The sequence below is a fragment of the Sminthopsis crassicaudata genome, chromosome 2 (assembly GCF_048593235.1).
Source record: "Sminthopsis crassicaudata isolate SCR6 chromosome 2, ASM4859323v1, whole genome shotgun sequence".
In the NCBI taxonomy this organism is placed as follows: Eukaryota; Metazoa; Chordata; class Mammalia; order Dasyuromorphia; family Dasyuridae; genus Sminthopsis; species Sminthopsis crassicaudata.
In genome coordinates this window covers 143,335,521-143,356,208 of record NC_133618.1, presented here as the reverse complement: position 1 = coordinate 143,356,208, position 20,688 = coordinate 143,335,521, and the positions used below count along the sequence as shown (strand labels likewise).

The 20,688-nt window shown below is 44.6% G+C and overlaps 1 protein-coding gene across 3 annotated transcripts in view; it reads left to right on the top strand.

Annotated features, from left to right (window-relative positions):
* Positions 1 to 20,218, top strand: part of PEBP4 (phosphatidylethanolamine binding protein 4) — a 261,109-nt gene extending 240,891 nt beyond the window's left edge. For all 3 annotated transcript variants that reach the window (XM_074287528.1, XM_074287529.1, XM_074287530.1), the window contains exons 5-7: positions 1,763 to 1,808; positions 4,104 to 4,223; positions 19,907 to 20,218. In XM_074287528.1, coding sequence (XP_074143629.1) covers positions 1,763 to 1,808; positions 4,104 to 4,223; positions 19,907 to 19,989 — 249 coding nt within the window. In that variant the 3' untranslated portion in view covers positions 19,990 to 20,218. The remainder of the gene's footprint in view (positions 1 to 1,762; positions 1,809 to 4,103; positions 4,224 to 19,906) is intronic.
* Positions 20,219 to 20,688: the final 470 nt, after the last annotated feature.

The window sequence follows — 20,688 nt, the reverse complement described above, 5'->3', positions numbered from 1 at the left end:
TAAGCATTAAGTGTAATCACACATGTGAAGTATGTTGTCCACTTTAAGGATTTTATAAAGTTAATCTATCAGCAGGAATAGCAAGGATACTACCTGGGCTTTAGATCTAAGATCAGAACTACAGCAGTAACCTTGTGAGGGTTCTTCCTAAGACATCAGGATGAGGCTTCTGCCCCCCTCGATCCCTCACCCAAGAAAGAGAACCAGCTGAGTGGGAAGAGTGGCTAGGCCACAGTTAGGTGCCGAGTGAACCAGTTATGATTTGTCCTTAATCATCACGATGAACGTTATAAAAACTTACATTTGGGGGCCCTGGGATCCCCTGGCATAGCCCAGGGTACTGGCACCGGTGAGCCCAGTGCCCTCCTTCTAAGTCCTTTCATCTGAGCATCTCCCAGCCCTAAACAAACAGTAATTAATGCCGCACCCCCCATCTCTTCATTATCCCACAGGTTGGGGAGAGCAGAGGCCCAGAGAAGGCCCCAGGGCCTGTCAGGGGGGCCCAAGCTGAGTCAGCCCCACAAAAAGAGCCCTCGATGGCCCATCCCACCGTCCTTTGTCCCTTTTACTATGGGTAGCTTAGACAGCCATTGGCCAAGCCCTTTGAATGCTCCCAGAGGAGAGAGGAAGGATCTGCAACCTTGTGCAGATCCTAAACTTGGGCCATTGATACCCATTGTAGAACTCTAGGGCTGGAGCTAGAAGAGAGCCAGGAGGTCAGCTTGTGGAGGGGAATCTTAGACATGGAAGAGCCAAGGTGATTTGCTCTAGATCCCAGAGGTAACATGGAGCACCCAGATGTGGGCAAGCCATTTAAATGTAATGAGTAAATGAGTAGAACCAGGAGATTGTTGTACACAGCAACAACAAGACTATACAATAATCAATTCTGATGGCTCTCTTCAACATTGAGATGATTCAAACCAGTTCCAATGATGTTGTGATGAAGAGAGCCATCTACACTCAGAGAGAGGACTGTGAGAACTGAGCGTGGACCACAACACAGCATTCTCATTCTTTCTGTTGTTTGCTTCATTTTGTTTTCTTTCTCATGTTCTTTTTCCCCTTTTGGGTCTGATTTTTCTTGTGCAGCAAGATATGTATAGAGGGATTACACGTTTAACATATATTGGGTTATTTGCCAACTGGGAGAGAAGATAGGGAAGGGAGAAAAAAATTAGAACAGAGAATTTTGTAAGGGTGAATGTCGAAAATTATTCATGTATATATTTTGAAAATAAAAAAATTTAATTAAAAATAAATTAAGTTAAATTAAATCCTAAATAAAATAAAATAAAATAAAGAGGTAGCTAGGTGCCACAGTAGATAGAGCATCAGACTTGGACTCAGGAGGACCTGAGTTCAAATGCAGCTTCAGACACTAGCTGTGTGACCATGGGCAAGCCTCTTAATCTATTCGCCTCATTATCCTCCTCTGTAAAATAACTCCAATATTTTTGTCAATATGGAGTCATGAGGAGTCTGAGGAGACAACCACTGCTCTGAACCCAGTGCCCAGTGCACAATACACTTCCAGCTCCCTGCAGTCCCACAGGTTTCAGGAAGCTAAGACAAGAAATAGATCCTTAGACTTCTCCAGAGTTAGCCCACTCCCTTGCTCCAGGGAGTCCTTTCTGTTGAACCATTCCCTCCGGCACACGGGTATGTGTTACCTGCATTGCCACCTCCTGTCTGGCAGACAGGCTTTCCTGCTCCCTCTGGCCCCTTCCCTAAGTAACCCACACATGCTTCTGTATTTTAGGGTGCTGGTCTCAAGACTGGAAAAATAAGTGGCCACGAGCTGACTGGTAAGTAAGACACCCCAAGACCCCATGTTCAGTTTCAATCAGGCAGTAAGCATCACTGCGGTACGCCCTGGCAGTTGGAGCACAGAACATGAAGCAATCCTTTCTCCAACCTTACTTAGGTTCTTGTTTCTTCATTAGTAAGATGAGCAGGTAAAACTTCCAGGTGACCCAGCTGCTTTGGGGTGCAGAGGTGTGTTCTGAGAAACCCCTAAGGGAGGTCTGATGAATTTGACAGGAGAATCAACATTTGTTCTTTTATAAACATTTATGTACAAGATCCTACTTAAGAAATGTTATTTGGCTGTGGGCGTCATCTCACTTCCCCAGATGTAAAATGGGGGTCTTGAGAGTTGTACTGTTGATCTCACAGGACTACTGTCCCATAAGGGCTTTCAAAATTGCAAAGGACTGTAGAGTTATACACTATAAATTTCTTGCCTTCTCAATGGGTAAAGGAAGGAATGGCAAGAGGGAAAAAAATTCAAAAATGAAAGTAGTAGTAAAAATGTTTTGATTGAGCATGTTCCTTATTTTCTTTTTTTTTAGTCCATAGATAGAAAGATATCAGGATTTGAACCCAGGTCTTGACTCCAATTCTAGCACACTATACACACACACACACACACACACACACACACACACACACACACATACACATGCACACACACACAAACACACATACACATATACATACATATATACACACACATACACATACACACATATAAACATTCACACACATGCTCACATTCTCACATACACATACACACACTCACACACTTATTCACACACACTCCCACAAACACACACTCATACATGCTCAGGCACTCTGACTGACTTGCATTCAGAAAAGCTGAGGAAGGATGTTAATAAACAGGCTGCCCCTCTTAGTTGTAGGCCCTCTGAGCTCCAAACAGACCCTCTTTCTTTCAACCCTCTTTTCTCTGACTTGTGAACTGGCTGAGTGGGGGACGTGAGACAAATGTAGTTAAGAGGTCCAGGCCTTTTCCTCAGACTCCTTGCATGATTAATCCCTTCTCTCTCATTCTATTCTCCCCAAATTCTTTTCCAGAATTTTCTGACTCAAAAAAAGGCACCAAAGAAAATCAGGGCATACTCTGGGCCTCAGTTTCCCCATCTGGAAGAGGGGGCCAGGGAAGGGTCTTGGCTCCAATCTAATTCTCTCCTGCAGGAGAAAGAAGAGAGGAAAAGGAAGACCTGATGAGGACAGTTAAAGTCATTTAAGACTGGGGTTCACACACACTGTAGGGCTGGGGAGTGGGGAGAGACCCTTCTACCCTACCAAACCTGGCTCCTGAGAAGGAAGAGGGGGAGGGCTCGGCCCGGGCCCTCTCTCATCCAAAAGGTCCTCAGGAGGCTCCCCTGCCAGAACCCCGGCCACCACTCCCACTGGGAGAGCTTCCATGAGCAAGCCTTTGAATTGAATCCAGCCCACCCCCATAACCACTTCCAGATCCTTGGGCCCATCCAAGAAACTGGCTCCCCTGGGAACTTAGTTCATAAGGAAATGCTGAAAAAGGAAAGAAAGAAGGGGGAGGGGAACACTGCTAAACATATACAAAAAAGTAGAAAAAATGAGCTTCTTCCTGAGCAGAAAGACTGTCTTGGGACAGAGCAACAAAGCAGCAACCTCCCATCCCTCTCCCTCAGGCCTGATTCTTGCTGCCTTCACTAGATCATTAGAGATAAAGAGGAGAGGTTTTGGGTATTGATGCTGGAATTCAGGATGTTTTCTGTGCCTGGAATGTGCCCCACACACTCCCATTTGAAAACTACCACTCCTTAGAAAGCCCCTCTAGGAAATGCTCAGATGCTACCTCTTCAAAGAAGCCTTTCCTGACCCGATGCTTTCATGATTTAGGACCCCCCAACTCCCCTCCCTGACTCCCAATTTCTATGCCAGGGGAGTCCTCAGTTTAAATCCTAAACTTCTCCTCAAACACTTACTGTGCAAACCCCTTAACCTCGTTGTACCTCATTTGTTACCTCTGGAAAATGGGGGTGGTATTAGCCCAGGGTTCTTATGAGTATCTAATGAAATAATGACGAACCTTAAAGCAAATATGGAAATGTCAACTAATATTGTTAGTATTACTCAACTAATTCTAAGAAGAATATTTCTCAGGAGCAAGGATCTGGATAAGTAGGAACATTTAGGTAACCTGGTCCCCAGATTTCTCCTCTGCCTGGATTAGCCGGGGGTAGGCCTCAGGGGTCTCTGTCCTGCATTGTGCTAGAGAGGGATTCACTCCATTGTCCCTTCTTTGCCCTCAGCCTACCAGCCTCCGAGCCCACCACCACAGACTGGCTTCCATCGATACCAGTTCATCTTGTTTGAACAGCCAGAAAAAGGAAAACCTATCACCCTGAAGGCCAATGAAAACGCTAAGAGAGGTAAGACTTCCAGCTTACCCATGGCCCAGCTGGAGCAGACCCCACTGGGGTAATGAAGGCCTCAGGCCCCATAGTGGTAAGCCTCTGAAGTCTGGTTGAGCAAAGAGTTTCCCTTCTTTGGGAAAGTCAAGGCTGGGCCAAAGAGAAAGGCATTTACTTGTTACAGGTGGCGTGTCCCCAAAAGAGCAAAGTCCAGGAACCAAGAGCATAACTGTGAATGGAACCCCACATGGAGAGGATGAGCAATCTCCCCTAGTGACCCCCGGGTATGGGCAGTAACCCTTAAGCAACCACCCCCACTTGGAATTGGATCTGATCTGGGCAAGAGGACTTTGGAGTATCTCCCTGCCAGCTTGTCCTCCGTAAAACTCCTCCATGGTCAAGGCAAAGGCAACCTCAAGCCCAGCCTGATCCCCCACTCCCCTCTCTGAATTCTTGTTAACTGCCCCCCACAAGACCTGAGAGGGGAGCTCCCTCCATCCCCTCCTGCCTTTGGGGAGAATAGAATGCCTGGATTCCAGCAGCCATCTGACATAATCCATGACCCTGAGTGAACCCCCCCTTTCCAAGTCTTAGATTTCCATTCCAGGAAAGTGGAAGAAAAGGAAGAAGAAGAATATTTCAAGAGCATGTCAAGATGAGAGGGTGGGAGGGAAGGGATGTAGCAGAAGGAGGTAAGCTGGGGAGCAGTGATGTCAGTCAAGGCAGAGTCGGCAGAAGGGCGGCTGGGGAGAAGCAGCTGGCTCAGCTCTCCCAACATCTGCCTGGCCCTAGCCCCCTGAAACTTCCCTCCACTTCCCAAAATCTGGGGTTCCCAAAAAGCGAGCCCTTTGTCCTTTAGAGAATGAAGGCACGGCTTCTAGAATAGTAGTCACAAGCAGAGGACTCTGGGAGGCCTGAGTCATTAGATTAGGTTAGGGTAGGATTCTGCCTCAGATATTTAGTAGCAGGGGGCTTAATTTTTCTAAGCTTTAGCTTCCTTATCTGGAAAAAAAGGGGGGGACAATAATAGCACCTGCTGCCTTTGCAAGGCTGTGAGCTTGAATGAGAAAACCTAGGTAAGTACAGAACTTTGCAGACTTTGAAACTTTGTAGTAAAGTATATATTACAAGTATATTAATACAGTAGCTATTCTTAACCAACCCTCTCGGTGCCCTCAGCATCCTTCAGAGCTGCAAATTGCGGGAGACACCGATACTCTCCCAGACCCCATCCCTGCACCGTTAGCATCCATTATCTGCGAGCATGGGGAGGGGGAAGGATAAGAAAGAGGCTGATTTCGCCAGAGCAGAAGGAGAAGGAAGGAGGACCTGGAAAGCCTTGGTCTTGACAAGGAGTCAGGAAGGGTGCTGTAGGTCGCTGAGCAGGGAAGGGAGAGGAGGAGGAGGTGGATTCTCAAAGATGAGTCTGGCAACAGGAGGTAGAAGGGAGCAGGGCAAGCCTGGAGGCACCCGACCAAGGTGAGAGGCTGTTACGGAGGGTAGGTGAGAGGTAATGAGAGCTTCAATTACATGGCTTATGGGACTCCAGGCAGGGGAGAAAGCCTATAGGCTCAGGGCCACCTGGGGCCCAGAACCAGTGGCCTTCTCCTTCTCATTGTCTTTTCATGGGGAATCCCTAGTGATGCTGTCCCCAGCCCTCTGTGTCTCCTCCATAGCAAGTAGGGATCCTGGCAAGCAGTAATGAAGGGGAGTATGAAGGAGGTGTCTCCCAGATCCAGACTGAGGAGATAGAACCGAAGTGGGGTGACACATGCCCCCCGCTCAGCCCTGGCTGCCCTCATCTCCAACGTCTGGCAAACAGACACAGGTTAGAGGCAGGCCCGCAGAAGCAATGTCCCAACCAATTCCAGACATGTCTAGGCATCAAAATTGGCCCAGACACTGGGGTGCTAAGACCCCATGAAGGGCCCTGGAGGCAGGTTTGGATCCGGCCTCCTCTGGCTGTACAAATTCCATCCTGCTGTCCCACTTCCAACATACTTTCAGTGCCCTCCCTTCTTCCACCCACCCCCCTCCCAGCATACTGTCCCCCTAGTAGGTTCTTATACTGTTCTATCAGTCTCTGGAATAAATATGATGTCACAAGCCTTCTTTTCCTATGGGGACTTTCAGAACTAGTCAAGATGGGGTGGGGAAGGGGAAGATCAAATGGTATCAGACTAGGATCTAATCATGAGAACCGGAGGGAGAAAGAAGGGAAAATCTCTACCACTCACTCTCACCCTCCAACCCTAACCCCCTGCCTCCCTTGATTGCACAGAAGCCGCCTTCCTAGATTCTGGGTAAAGGAAAGAGGAAAGAAAAAGGGGCTGGGGAACATGTGCAATCTCAGGCTCCTCTGCTTTCCTACCCTAATCCTAATACCCATTCCCCTGCACAATCTCTTCCACTGGCCAACGATAGCTAAAAACCTGAGCCTTTGTTCAGAATACTTGGCTGATCATATGTCAATTGGTTTCCTCTGAACTTGACTCAGTATTGGTCCTGGATGAGGCTCCGCTTGGAACATGTTAGATACAACTTGATGACCTTCAGACTAAAGACTTTGGAAAGCAGGCTATAGCCTGTGGCTCTCCCTTCCAGCAAAGTATTGTCCCAAACCCTGCCAGCCACTCCCTAATGTAAGAGATGCTGCTAGGGTTTCCTAAAGTCATAAGCAGATTTTTAGCCGCCCAATTTTAACTTTTAAGTTATTTTCAGTGGTAGCTGTGATAGGAGCAATCTGGGAGTAAAATTTAAAGGCAAGTTGATAGCAACTTAATTTCTGACAGCCATAGGAAATAGCTTATCTTTATATCTACAGTAAGCATTTCTTGTTTGTCCAGGGATCTGAAGGAACACACTGGGAGTGATTTTGTGATGAGTTATTCTAAACTGCAATAAAATGTGCTTTTAAATGCTGTGATAGAAATAGCCTAAATTATTAAAGCTTAAAGTACACAAGGACTTGCTGAAGACCCCAATGTGTACACACATACCCCTACCACTCAGTAGATTGTTATAGTAGAAGGCTTGACCCAGTTAGACTCTCTTTCACTAAGGCAGTCTCTAAGTTACATTCCCCAGAAATGGGTGTGGGGGTTCCATGGAGGCATGAGATGATAAAGCAGTCCCCAAATGGAAAGTTTTAAAAGCGTTCATTACAGCAGATCACCACCCTCCTTCGTTACTCTTTACATGGATGCTATTTCCACCTTAAAACTCCCCCTACCCCTGACCTCTCATCCCAGGCTTCTAGGGAATACACCTCTAAGACTCTTAACCCCAAGGAATGAGACTCTAGGATAGATCTTCCAGAGTTTCCACAAAGCTAGGTGGCAGACAGTGTTAGACCTGAGTTCAAATCCAGCCTCAGATGCTTAACCTCCATATACCTTAGTTTTATCAGCTGTAAAATGGGGATAATAACAGTAATTATCTTACAGGGTTAGTGTGAGGCTCAAATAGGATTTGTAAAAGCACTTAACACAGTGTCTGGCACATGATTGGTGCAATAAATGCTTATTCCCTTTCCCTGACTCTAGAATTTGTACTCTTGAGAATCTTTATTTGTGCACTTGTCATTTTTAATTTAGACACTGCTTGAAGATCCTCATCAGCCTTGTCTTCTACTTCCCTTTTCTCCCCCTATAGTGTCTAGTGCTGTGTTCATGTCCACAAACATACATACTTACACACACACACATACACACACACACATATACTTTCTCATTCATAGACTCACACACATTCTCACACCCACACATCTATATAAACATACACAGCCCCCATGTACTTCCTCAGCCAACTCTGAGATTCTGAAGCTCTTTTAGGAGCTTGAAAAAACATCCTCATGAATGAAAATTTCCCTCATTGCCATCCTCATCCTCCCTGACCCCAAGGCAAAGCCATGGAAGGGACCCAAGTAAATAACCACAGCTCACACATTTGGGATCTTGTCAAGAGTTTTCTCAGTAAGCATTCCATTGGATCCTCACAAACCCCACAAGATGGATTAAATAGGTATCATGGTTTCCATTTGACAGATAAGGAAACCACATCCCAGAGAAACTGCACCTGACCCAGGGTCACTTCCGCTGACCCCAGCTGTCAAAAATAAATCTATTCCCCTTCCCCTTTCTTAGCCCTCCTCCTCACCCCAATGAGTAAGTGAGGCTTCCCAAAGGTGAGGATTAAGAGACCAGAGGGAGGTCTAACTGCCCCCACAGCTCCTCCCTCTCTGGGCAAAGGCTGAAATCAGCCCAGGGAAATTGCCCCCCCCTTAGCCAAAGGGGTTGGTAGAAGTTCCAAGAGAGAAAACCCAAACAAGAGGGGAAAGCAGTTTATGGCATATGGAGAAGAGCCTGGGAATGGGGGACATGATGGTGTGTGACCTTAGACAGGCCATTCTGGGTCTCTGCATCTTCCTTAATGAAATGAGGGTGTTGGACTAGATTGTGTCTGAAGTCCCTTTCAGTTCTGACCCTCCCTTTTCTAGGAGCCCCACTTTACACACCCCCGAATTTGGCCCATATGCTGTTGTATCCATTCCCTGACAATGAAATAGGAAGGATGGGCTGAAACTTGTCAGACACTGAAGTGTATCTCTGAGTGGCTAAGCTGAAGGCCTGCAGGGTATAATAGGTGAATAAGACAAGGGTCATTGGGAGGAAGGTGACCGACTATATTTTAGAAATTAAATTTCAAAGCATAAAAGTCGAGTGTGCGCACACACACACACACACACACACACACACACACATATACACACACTTAATTTTCTTAAAATGGGAACTGTTCCCCAAATTGCTGTAGGGCTTGGTGGCAAAGAAGCTTCCCCCCAAGTTTCTGGTTGCCAGTCCCCTCTGCTCTCCCAGACCCCTTTGTGCAAGTCCAGATTTTGGGGGGAGGCTTGGGGAGCCTGTGCCGACGACCCTCCACGACTCCCCAGCACCGCCCTGAGTCAGCTCTGAACACTTATGCAAGGTGTCTCTCTTGCCTTGGACAGGCACCACCCATCTGGCCAAGCTGGTAAAACTGGGGGCTTGGCAGCGCCCCAGCTGGGGCCTTTCTAGGGCAGTTCTCAGATGGACACCTTGTCCTATTCCCAGAACACCCTGGACCAGCCAGTGCGTTCTTATTCAAAGTAGTAAGTAAGAAATAATGGGGAAAAACCTTACAGATAGATAATAATATCCCAAACTCCCTGAAACTTTGCACCGCCATGAGCAAATGTCTTGCCAGAACTGTTTACAGGAAGTGCAGTGAGCAAGCAGTCATCTCACTGGAGGCCCAGGTTCCTCCTCAAGGAACTGCATGACCCCTGGGTCTCTTACAGCTCTGACATCACTCACTCACGTGGCAAACACTCATTCCCAGCAGCTGGAGGAGGCCCAGCAGTCAGGACCACAGCATCTGTCTTCAAGGAGTTTATAGTCTGATAGGAGTAAGGTACAAAGACAAATCAATCCCCGTGAGAACATAAAAAGTAGCTAAGAGCAACACACAGTGCTAGCAGACGAGGGAGAGATTGGGTGGCACGGAGGGCACCCCATGGACTATAAGTCTCCCTCGCTGCCTGGTTCTTCCCAAAAAGAGGGGCTAATGGCGGTCCAAGGGATGAACTAAGGAGAAAGACCACCTGCATCCGCACCTAGTTAGCCTCCTTGGAGGAGGAGAGCTTCCGTTAACTCCCCCAGGTCCGTAGATGCTCTTTCCAGAACCAGCTCCTGGTTCTCACCGCCAGGATACTCTGGGCCTTTGGACAAGCCTGCCAGTCTCTGTCTGAAACAGGAGGGAAAGGGGGGCTTCCCCCTGGGGGATCTGAATCTTCACATCCTAACTCTTGCTAAAGTCAAAGTTAGCTTCTCCACTCCAAGATTCCCCCACTCAGCAAATAATCTCCAGGCGTAATTGAATGTGGTGGAACGGGGGCTTTTCAGCCTCAGAGTGGAAGTCTCTGGATGTCATTTAATGGCATAAAAAATAAAAGGCTCAGGCCTCCCGCCTACCAGCACCAGGATATCATTAATCTCAGTAGAAAAGCATCAGCGCTCCTATCACCGCCAGCCAGCCCTGCCAACGAGCCAGACAAATTACAGACTTAAGCCAGGATCCTGGCGGGACTGTTATTAGGCTAGAGTTGATTTTTTTTTTTTTGCAGGGCCACTGTCCCTGATGGGAGGCAGTAGAGCAGTGGTCTAGGAGGTACATGGGAAAACAATGAGTGGGAACAGTATGGCTCCCAGGCTCACCAGCTGAGGAGTAAAGAGGGCTGGATGGAGTTCTATCAGACAGACCAAGAAACTGCCCCACCTGGAGATGGCAGGAGCCAGTAGACCCAAGGAGAATTCTAGAGAGAGCCAGCTGGACTTTCCCACTAAGTTTTTCCGAGGTCCCATTCCCCCTTATTCCTCCAGCAGACCAGAAATAAAATAACATTGACATTGAAGGTGTACAAAGTACATGTTAAGCAGGTACCCCAGGAATCGTGTCCATTTTATGGATTAGGAAAGCAGGGTCAGAAAGTCTGTATGGACTATTTAACCCCAGGTGCTTCCTCACCATGGCCCTATTCTGAAACTATTTCCATCCTACTGGAAACTTAGATTCCATTCCTGGATCCCCTGACTCTGATAGGAGAGTTTTCCCCTTATCTTGCAATGGCCCAGCCCTCTCACTAAAGACCCAACCAGGTACTCTCCTTCCTCCCCCCTCCTCTCCTTTTCCAGGTTCCCTTTATATGTCATGTAGAATGCAAGTTCTTTAAGAGCAGAGACTGCCTTATATATGCATATCCCCAGTACTTAGCACAGTGCCTGGCATATAATAAGTTCTATTTATCTGGTACTCAACTAATAAGTGCCAGAATCATGATTCAAACTCAGGTTTCCAAGTGTAGAAGTCTTTCCTTTACACTCCACCATGGTCCAGGTACGTGATGGGAAGGAAAAGCAACAGAAGGTATGAGGCCCTCACCCACCTGTATCTCAAAGGTGACTTTAGGGAAAAAAAAAAAAAAAAACTTCCTAGCAATTAGCACGTAATGGGATGAGCTGACTTGGGAGGTACTAGTTCTCTCTTCACTGCAGGCTTTAAAAATGGACTTGTCTGGATGTCACAGAAGGGATCACTGTATAGAAAAACACAAATCAAAAGACCTAGAACTAGACAAGATCACATAAACAACCTAGTCCCACCTGTTTCCAAATAGAAACTCGGGATCAGAAGTAAGATTTGAATCCATTTCCTCTGATTTCACAGTTAGCGTTCTTTCCATTGTTGGGCTAGATGTCCTCTAAAATTCCTTCTGACTTTGAGACTGTGATTTGATGAGAAGGGAAAAGATTCAAGAGATATTTCGGAAACAGAATAGGCAAGGTAGACAACTGATCGTGGAAGGCTGGGGCAATAACTTCAGGGTTTCAAGCCTTAGTTTGGAAATGTTGGAGGTATCATGAGTATTATTACTTCATTTATAATCCCCTGACACGTTATATGTGTCTATGTGTGAGATATATATGGGTGTGTGCTACCTATAGCAATGTATCCCAAGCAATGGAATGGTGAGGCTGGGGCCAAGACTAGAAATGGTGAGAAGCCAAGACTAGAACTACAGATTTGGAAATTGTCTGCATAGAATTTGACCATCTGAGGAGATGATTGCCAAGGGAATTGGTGCAGAGAGATAAGGAAAGAGTGCTAAAAATTAGGGGACACTCACACTTCAAGGATGGGACCAAGACAAACTATTGAAGAACTAAGAAGAGGATCCATGATAATGCAGGAGTCAAGGCACCAAAGAACAAGAGAAATTATCAGTATCTTGAGTGAGTGTTCAGTGGTGGACCAGGTGCTGTGGAAAAGTCGAAGAGGATGGTCTAAAACGGCCATTGGATTTTGATGTTGAAGAGATTGTTGATAACCTTAAAGAAATTCAGAAGAGTGATTGAGGATGGAAGATAAATTGAAAAACACTTGAGGAGTATATGAGTGAGGAGCAACTAGAAACAAGTGAATACTATTCTTCCTAGAAATTTGGCAGTTAAGGAGCTAAGATGGTAGGTGGAGAGAGTATCCACATCAAGGGAAGCCTTTTGTTTTTGTTTTTTTTAATTGGAAACATCTGAATGGTGAAGGACCTTAAGCCCTGCTACATGAGGATCATTTTGAGGAGAGCAGGATACTTATCCAGGAGAAGAGAAGACTCAAGAGTTGAAAAAGTATTCTATGGGAGAGAAATTAGACTTGTTCTTCTTGACCCCAGAGAATAGAACTTAGGGGGAAGGGAAGGAGGTAGTGCATAGGGAGAGATTTTCAAAAAAGGTAAATGTAATACTTGGTGAATAGGAAAACTTTCTAATAATTACAACTATCTGAAATAGAATGGGCAGCTTTGACAGGTGATGAGTTCTCCTTCACTCAAGGTGTTCAAGCTAAGGCTAGGTGGCCATTTGTGTTGTAGCAGAGATGCTTTTTCCATCGTGGACTGCCTCAGATGGTTTCTCAGGTCCCTTCCAGATCTAAAAATCTGTGAATGTGTCTTTGATAAAGAGTTAGGAGCCAGTAAAACATAAGAGATGGATGATTGATTTAAAAAGGTCATGGAGAAGATGGAGATGAATTAAGGTCAAGATCATATTGGGAATGGAAGGGTCATCTCGAGGAGAGGAAAGGACATAGAGAAATTTTGAGATGTGGAAGAGGGGCAATAAAGGATTTATGGTATGCTCTTCATCTTTTGAAGCATTGCTGAAAGTGAGGAGGTAGGAAAGGGTTACCCCTGGACACTTCTAGGAGAGTGGAGAGGAACAATGCCTGGTAGTGAGTGTGATTGGGAATCAATAAGAATTGAACAAAAGGATTGCAATGCACCAGTGAGAGCCCAATTAAGATTAGACAAAATAAATTTCCAGTGGCCTCAATACAAGTCTATAATTTTTTTGTATGATCAAGTTAGGAAGTCTGGGGGTTAGCAGGGTGAGACTGATGCAAGGTCAAGCACCTGTCATATAAATAGGCAAGGATAGGAGGACCTTTGGGGAGCCATGGGATGAATGCTGCCCTTCTTCACTTAGTAAGGTACAAAGCACCATCCCAGAGAGCAATACATGTATCAGGCATCTCCTCCCTGTTTCTCCCTTTCAGTCAGAATGAAAATAGATTTTGATTGGACCCTCTGGAGTTACCCTCACAAAAATCCAGGAAGAGCCCACCTTGGCAGGCTTCTGTGTATCAGCTCCACATGGCACAGACGGCTGACTCCACTCCAGCTTGTGGAAAGAGGCTGATCCATACATAGTGGGTCTCTTCTCAGAGCAGTAACCACAAAGAAACCACAATCCTCTGGCTCCTTGCTTGAAACACCCTCAGCTCCCTCACCAAGGGTCTGACTCACTCCTCTTCCTTTTAGATCTTTCAGAGGGAGAGAAGGGTGCCACAGGAAGAGAGACAGACAGAGACAGAGAGAGACAGGAGAGAGAGAGAGATACAGATACAGAGATAGAGATAGAGACATAGAAGGAGACAGACAGAAAGGAATAGGGGGGGAAGGAAGAGGAAGAAGAGGGAGAGAGAGAAAGAGAGGTAGAGAGAGAAAAAGATTAGAGAGACACACAGAAACAGAGATAGAAAAACAAGAGACAGACATATAGAGGAGGAGGGAGAGATAGACAAAAAGTGAAAGGGAGAAGGAGAGGGAGAGAGAGAAGGAACCGTAAAGAGAAAGGATCAGCATCCCAATGGAATCAGAGAGGAGGTGACTAGGTTACGGATATATCTGCTTCCAAGAGTAGAACTTGGAAGATAGGGCCCGCTCTTAAATACTTGCCAATGAAAACCAAGCATAGCGTTGCTGGAGAAGGACATGGCTAGAGTAGGGTGTGAGCTTCTGGGATCCATGACACCCCAAGGTGCTCCCCAGAGATTTGGAAGGAATGAAGTTCTCGGGGGTGTAGGGGATTTCTCTTTGTTATCACCTCCTGCCAGGTTCACATGCCCACCCTCCATCACCTTCCTTCCTCACTGCTCATTCCCCTGGAATACAGTCTAACAGACTACAATTCCTGGTGAATTTGGAGGAGAAAAGAATCATCCAAGTTTTGCTTGTGGCATCTTTTTCTAGTAAAAAGAACACTGATCTCTTGTAGTCAGTAGAAACCAGATTCTAACCCTGCCTCTGACACTTAGTAACTTGGGTGACCCTAGGCAAGTCACTTAATTTGTCTGCCTCAGTTCATAAATGGGGATCATAATAGCCCCTGCGTTCCAAGCTTGTTGTGAGGATGGAGTGAGGCAATATCTATAAAGCACTTAGCACAGTGTCTGACACATAGTGCTATATAAATGCATATTTTTTTTCTCTTCCTTATATAGCCTGCATTTAGTAGGCCCTCAAAACATGCTTACTAAATTGCTGTAGATTGAAAGAGGAAGAGGGAAAGATGACATAGCCACACTTGAGATAGAGAACATGATGATAACGAACCACAGAGGGGAAAAGGAGGAGCTAATTAATTCATTTTGCTTCTGGTTTCTCTTCCAAGAAGAGTGATCTTCAAACTGGGATATATAAAACAAGAAAGGATTAGCAAGATATTGATATCCCAGACATTGAGGAGTGCATGGTAAGAGTGCCTCTACCCACCCTCAATGAGTTTAAGATATGAGACCTCCATGACATCAATCAAAGTACTACCAAAACAAACAAAAACCTGGGTAGACATGATTGCTGAGCCACAGAGAGGTGACATAAGCTGCTCAGAAAGGTCAGTTCCCCCTACCTGTGTACCATCTACATAGATAATAATTGGTAGACTTAGGATTTGGATCTAGGTTCTTGGACTTCAAATTCCAATACTTCTACTGCCCTAATCCACTAGAACTCTGAGAAGGCCACAGGCTATGACACTGCTCACAAAAGGTCTTTTACTTTGGATTTTCAAATAATTGTCCAATATAATGAACAAAATGGGAGATTTTGTCCATTACTCAAGATTTAATGGACTTTGACCCCAAAACATTAAAAGAAAAACTTTGTCTTCTGGCCTTGAAGATAATAACTACCATGTACCCCTTAAGTCTAAATTTCTCTAGGCAAAATATCTCTAGTTTCTTCAAGTAGCTCCTTATATGGCATGATTTGGAGACCTCTGACCAGGATGTTCTACATGCTCTCCGATTTAATTTCCTTTTGAAAATGAGCTGCTCAGAACCAAAGGCAGTATTCTAGATTTGGTCTGACTAGGACAACATTCATCAGGATTGTTACATCCTTTCCTAGTGCACATTTCCCTATTCATTGTCTTATTAATTTTTTTTAAGCTGTCACGTCACACTGTTGATTCATACTGAGCTTGTGGTCTACTAAAATCTTTAGGACTTTTTCACATGACCAAGAGTTACCTAGTCAAGACTCAGTGACTCTGTATAACTGATTTTTTTAACTCAGCTCTGTTATACTTCCTCTCATTAGATTTCTTCCATCACTCTAGCCTGTCAGGCTTCCTGACTCTGTGGTTGAATAGATTAACTATCTTTTCCAGCTTTGGGTCATCTTCAAATTTTAAAAAGCATGTCATCTACATCCTCATTCAAGAGAAAAAATATTTAGGAGAAAAGATTCAAGCAGAGATTCCTGGGACATTTCATAAGATTGTATTCAATTTGTTAATCACCATTCTTTATGTCCAGTCCTTCAATTGGTTCTGAAAGTATCTAACCTCTATAAGGTAGTCCAGAAATGTCATATATCTGGCCCACAACATTCCTGACTGAAGTGGGAACGGGATTAAAACATAATTGGAAAATATTTGACAAAATAAATTAAAAAGGCAGCAAAACAGATATTACATTTAAGAGCTAAATCAATAGGCAGCCAGCAGAGATCCTAGTATATGGATTAGTGCTCCTGCCCTACCCTTCTCTGTCCTTCCCTTTTCCCACCCTCCCCCACTCCCCATTTCTACTTGAGTTTGACACTACTGATCTAGCCCAGATAACTTTATCATCTCCTCAAAGATATTATGGAGTTTATCTCAGCTTTGCCAAAATACAGATATAACATGTCTATCTCATTCTCCTGGTCCACCAGTTTCCAACCCTTAAAAAAAAATTTTTTTTTAAAAAAAAGGAAGTGAACTGAAGGGGACCAGCTCATGTTAACTTTTACTGATTAACACTTTCCATTTTGCATTGACAAAGAATTTTGCCAGGAATGGCCAAGTCATTTCTTTCATTTTTTTCCCTATAACATGAGAAGCTTGCACTAGGTAGCCTCTGAAGTCCTTTCTAGCTCTACCACTATAATCCCATGGACTGCCATGTGAAAGAGGGAATCAATTTATCCTGCTTTGCCACAGAGAACAGAATAAGGCAGCAGTTGGAGCATACCTGTCTTGGGTGTCAGAGAAGAGATGCTTGTCTTGTTTGGGTTGGATTAAGTGACCCCAAAGGGCACAGTCCTGACTTCTGTGTTAACTAGGTAAAGAGCCTATACCAGAGAAGCTGCGGACCGTCAAGGACTCCACACTGGTCAAAGCCAGCCTGCCTCCTTCCCTGGGTGGAGAGAAAGGTGCTTTTCTGTTCTGGGGGACAGTCTATCCCTTTTCAGTTGGAAAGAGCAAAACCTGAATAAAATGAGGGACTCCAAGAAACCCCTTTGTCATTCTTCTCCCCAACTCTCAAAAGATGAGGCTTAGCCATAGCCACTTTACTCATTCTTTGGACTTAGAGCACATTTCTCTCAGCTGTCTCCTCCTTTCTTTGCCCCTGAAGGCCCCTCTCCCATTTCTTCAGGAACCCAAATTTTGAGGAGGGCCCTGGCCAAACATCCTTCATATTTGGAACATCACTACCAAGCCCCCTGGAGCTGGGACCTCCCACCCACATGCTTTTAGGTTCCATTTTATGTATTTCCTCCCCTATTAAACTCCTTGCAGACAGAGGCTGAATTTTTGCTTTTATTTTTATACCCAGCACTTAGCTTGGTATCTGGCACATAAGAAGTACTTATTCAATGCTTGCTGACTTAATTTTGCCCCCCCCCCAATAAGCAGTAGGCACACTATGATTTGAAGGACCTTAAGGACTACCCCCTCCCAAATATATATATATATATGTGTGTGTGTGTGTGTGTGTGTGTGTGTGTGTGTGTGTGTATGTGTGTATTGTATACATTATATGTATATAAAATACATATGATATATTTTATGTTTGTGTATATATATGTATGTATGTATGTATGTATGTGTGTGTATATATATCCCATTGATATCTGACATTCTTCCATTAAGAATGCATTTCTTTGAATTAAGCTTTGCTCTCTCCCAGAGGGCCTTTCTTAAAATATAAATGTCCATATGAAGCAAAATGCTAAGGCTTTAATGTGAATTACAGCCCCTGATTCCTTTAGGGAGGGGAAGAGACAGAGATTGAGACAGACAGAGACAGAGACAGACAGAAACAGAGACAGAGAGAGAACTCTAGGAGGGGATAGGGCAGGATAGAGGGAAAGGAAGTACTAAAAAGTCGCTAAAGATAAAACTCCTTTGACTGCCTCTACAATTTTACCCAGGAGGTGCAGTGCCTCTTGGGGCTGATTATATCCTTGGAGTGCCTTGGCTCTGGGGAGTACTAGCCAGAATATAACTAAGTAGGAGTTCTTTAAGAGCAGGCTATCTCCTTTCTTATCTTTGTATTCCCATTGGCATAATGTTTTATACATTAAAAAGAAAAAAATTTCATTTATTTGCTCATTTCCTTTTCTTTCTTTCTGGAAGCAATGGGGTTTAAGTGACTTGTCCAGGACCCTAGTTCGCATCTGAGACCAGATTTGAATTCAGGTCCTTGTGACTTCAGGACCAATGCTCTATGCACTGTGCCACCTAATTGCTTTTTATTCACTTATTTTAAGGGACACTATATTCACGACAACCTGTGTAGCATATAGAACAAGCATTTTCATCCCCATTTTACAGATGAAGAAAGTGAGAGACTTTAACCTTCCCAGACTCACAAAGCTATTTAAGCATTGCAGCTAGGATTTGAATCCCATTACTCCAGACTGCAACTTTCCAATTTTTTTGCCACAACCCCCATTACTTCTCCAGGAAATTAGCCTTGGGCACTCCCTGAAAGGCTGGCTGGGCAAGTGCAAACCTGGCAATGCCCCCAGGAAAGTTGAAAGGACTATAAATGCCTAAGGTGGACCTTTTGGCTGGAGATAGATCTTCCAACAAATTCCTTTTTATTATTCCATTCCTAAGATGATCAAATCACCATTTTTTTCAATTGAATATTTATTGAGAATTCTGTGATTTAAAGGATTCTAAGGAGCCCTGCTTCATCCCTCTCCCTCAAAAATCTTTAACAACAGATGCCTAAAATTCCACAATTAGAAATTCATTCCTTGGGTTAAACATTTCTCTATCCCCAAGGGCCTCTTTTAAGATGCAAGGTCCCCTCATTTAATTAAATTCACTTCTACAAATGTGGATTAAGGGCCTCCTGCACACAAACCACTGTGTTCTGAGCCACAAAGACCAAAATGTATCAGTCTCTGTTTGTATCCCAACGGAGAAATACAGCAGTACACAAGTAAGCAAAGTATGTACAAAGTGATTTCAAGAGAGGATGCTAATGTTTGGAGGATCAGGATCTGGGATTCAATTCTAGAAATCAGAGCACCGACCAGACAGGAGGGCTGTACACAGAACAGAGACAAGAGAAGGGATGTCTCTACAGAAAACTTAGTAAGCTAGACGGCCCAGAGAAGAGAGAAGGTAAAGAGAGTAAAGAGATTTGGAAAGGTAAAAGGGAAACAGTTTGGGGAGCATACTAAATACCAGGTTGTGGGGTTTGTATTTCCTCCAGGAAGCAATAGAACTTACATTGAGGACCTCACCACTTCCCTTCCTATGTCAGTTCTGCCCTCCCTCTCTTTCCCTGGATCCCTTCTTATTTATTCTGGCAATTCCCTCTTCCCCCAGGCCTTACCTACCAAAAAAAAAAAAATCTTCCTCCTCTATGACTCTTCCCTTGGCCACTAGCTCTGCCTTAATTTCCCTCAAAGGCTTAAGATTGGAACCCTTTAACCTCCATTCCTCAACCTTCAGATCAACAAGATCCTAAGACAGTCTGTTATGTCTCAGCATTGCCATTAACCATGAAGTGCTCCTGTCCTATCTGCCCCATCAGCAAATGTTATATTATGTGTTTGTTAGTTGGTGGTGGATTTTTTTCCTTCTTTTTGGGAGATAAGATGGGAGAACAGAAAGAAAGATGGATCAACAGGGTCAAACTGAGGCTTCTCAGACCCAGAAGCTAGAGTAGCCAGATATGGAGACAGGAAGATATCAAGATTTTGTTCCAGGATCCAATGGGTTCATAGATGAACCTTAAATTCTCTCCCAGTCTGCAGCAGTTCCAGGCACCAAAACCTCTCAGAATTTTATCTGATAAAACTGGATCTATAGACTGTGAGGGAATATGATAGAGGCTATATAGGATTAGGTTATCCCCCTTCCTCCACCCTCACTGCCCCCACTGCAGTGATCTTTCCTGCAAAGGAAATTTTTGCAGGAAAACAAATGATCAGTCCTTCCTCAGGCATCCTATTAAATGAGTACCTGATGGTTCCCCTTCTAATGGCAAAGGAACAACCATGGACATCACTTCCTTACTCCTATTATTTTTCTTTTCAGGCTCCTGGGCCATGAATGACTTCATAAAGCATTTCCACCTGGGCTATCCTGTGGCCGCCACCCAGTTCCTCACCCAGCACTAGCATGGTTTTTTAGCTAGACCTACTAGCCACTGGAGAGAGCTGCCAATGACCAGGGCCAGAACCAGGCCTTTCTTCCAAGCTCTGTGCCGAAGGTACCAGCTCTTTGCCCAGTCACTCTTTCCCCCTACAAGGTCATCTCGAGCTTGTAGAAAAACTTCAGGTTGTGGCCTCTGGATCTGGAATCCCCTTGGCACCCTACCAAAAATAAAAATGACATCCTCAATTGCCATCTGGTTGGATCTGTTGGCTTCTGCTTATTCTTCTTTCCCAAATTGGGGAAAAAATCGATGAGAGAAAATAGACTTGTAGGTTGTCTCCAAGGTGGGAGGGGGCTCAAGGGGGTGCTAAGCTGGAGAACAGGAGATCTATTTTTTAATTCTGTCTTTGTCATTAACTTGATCTGACATCTCGAGCAAGTCACTCACCTTCTTTTGGACCTCAGATTTCTCACTTTTAAAATGAAGGGGTTCAAGTAAATCAGGGGTTGTGTTCTAGCAGTAGTCTCAGAATCCCATCTCAAGAGAGTTGAAGGAAAAGCTGAATTTCAGTTAGAGGTTTCTAAAAAAAGATATTTTTCCTCCCCCTTTAGGACATTTTAAGGGTTCAAGGACTCCAGGTGAAGAACTCCTAAAGTGGACGGCTTTCAGTTTGGGTTTCACGAATCTAATTAATCAGCCACACCCTCCCTTCCACTTAACA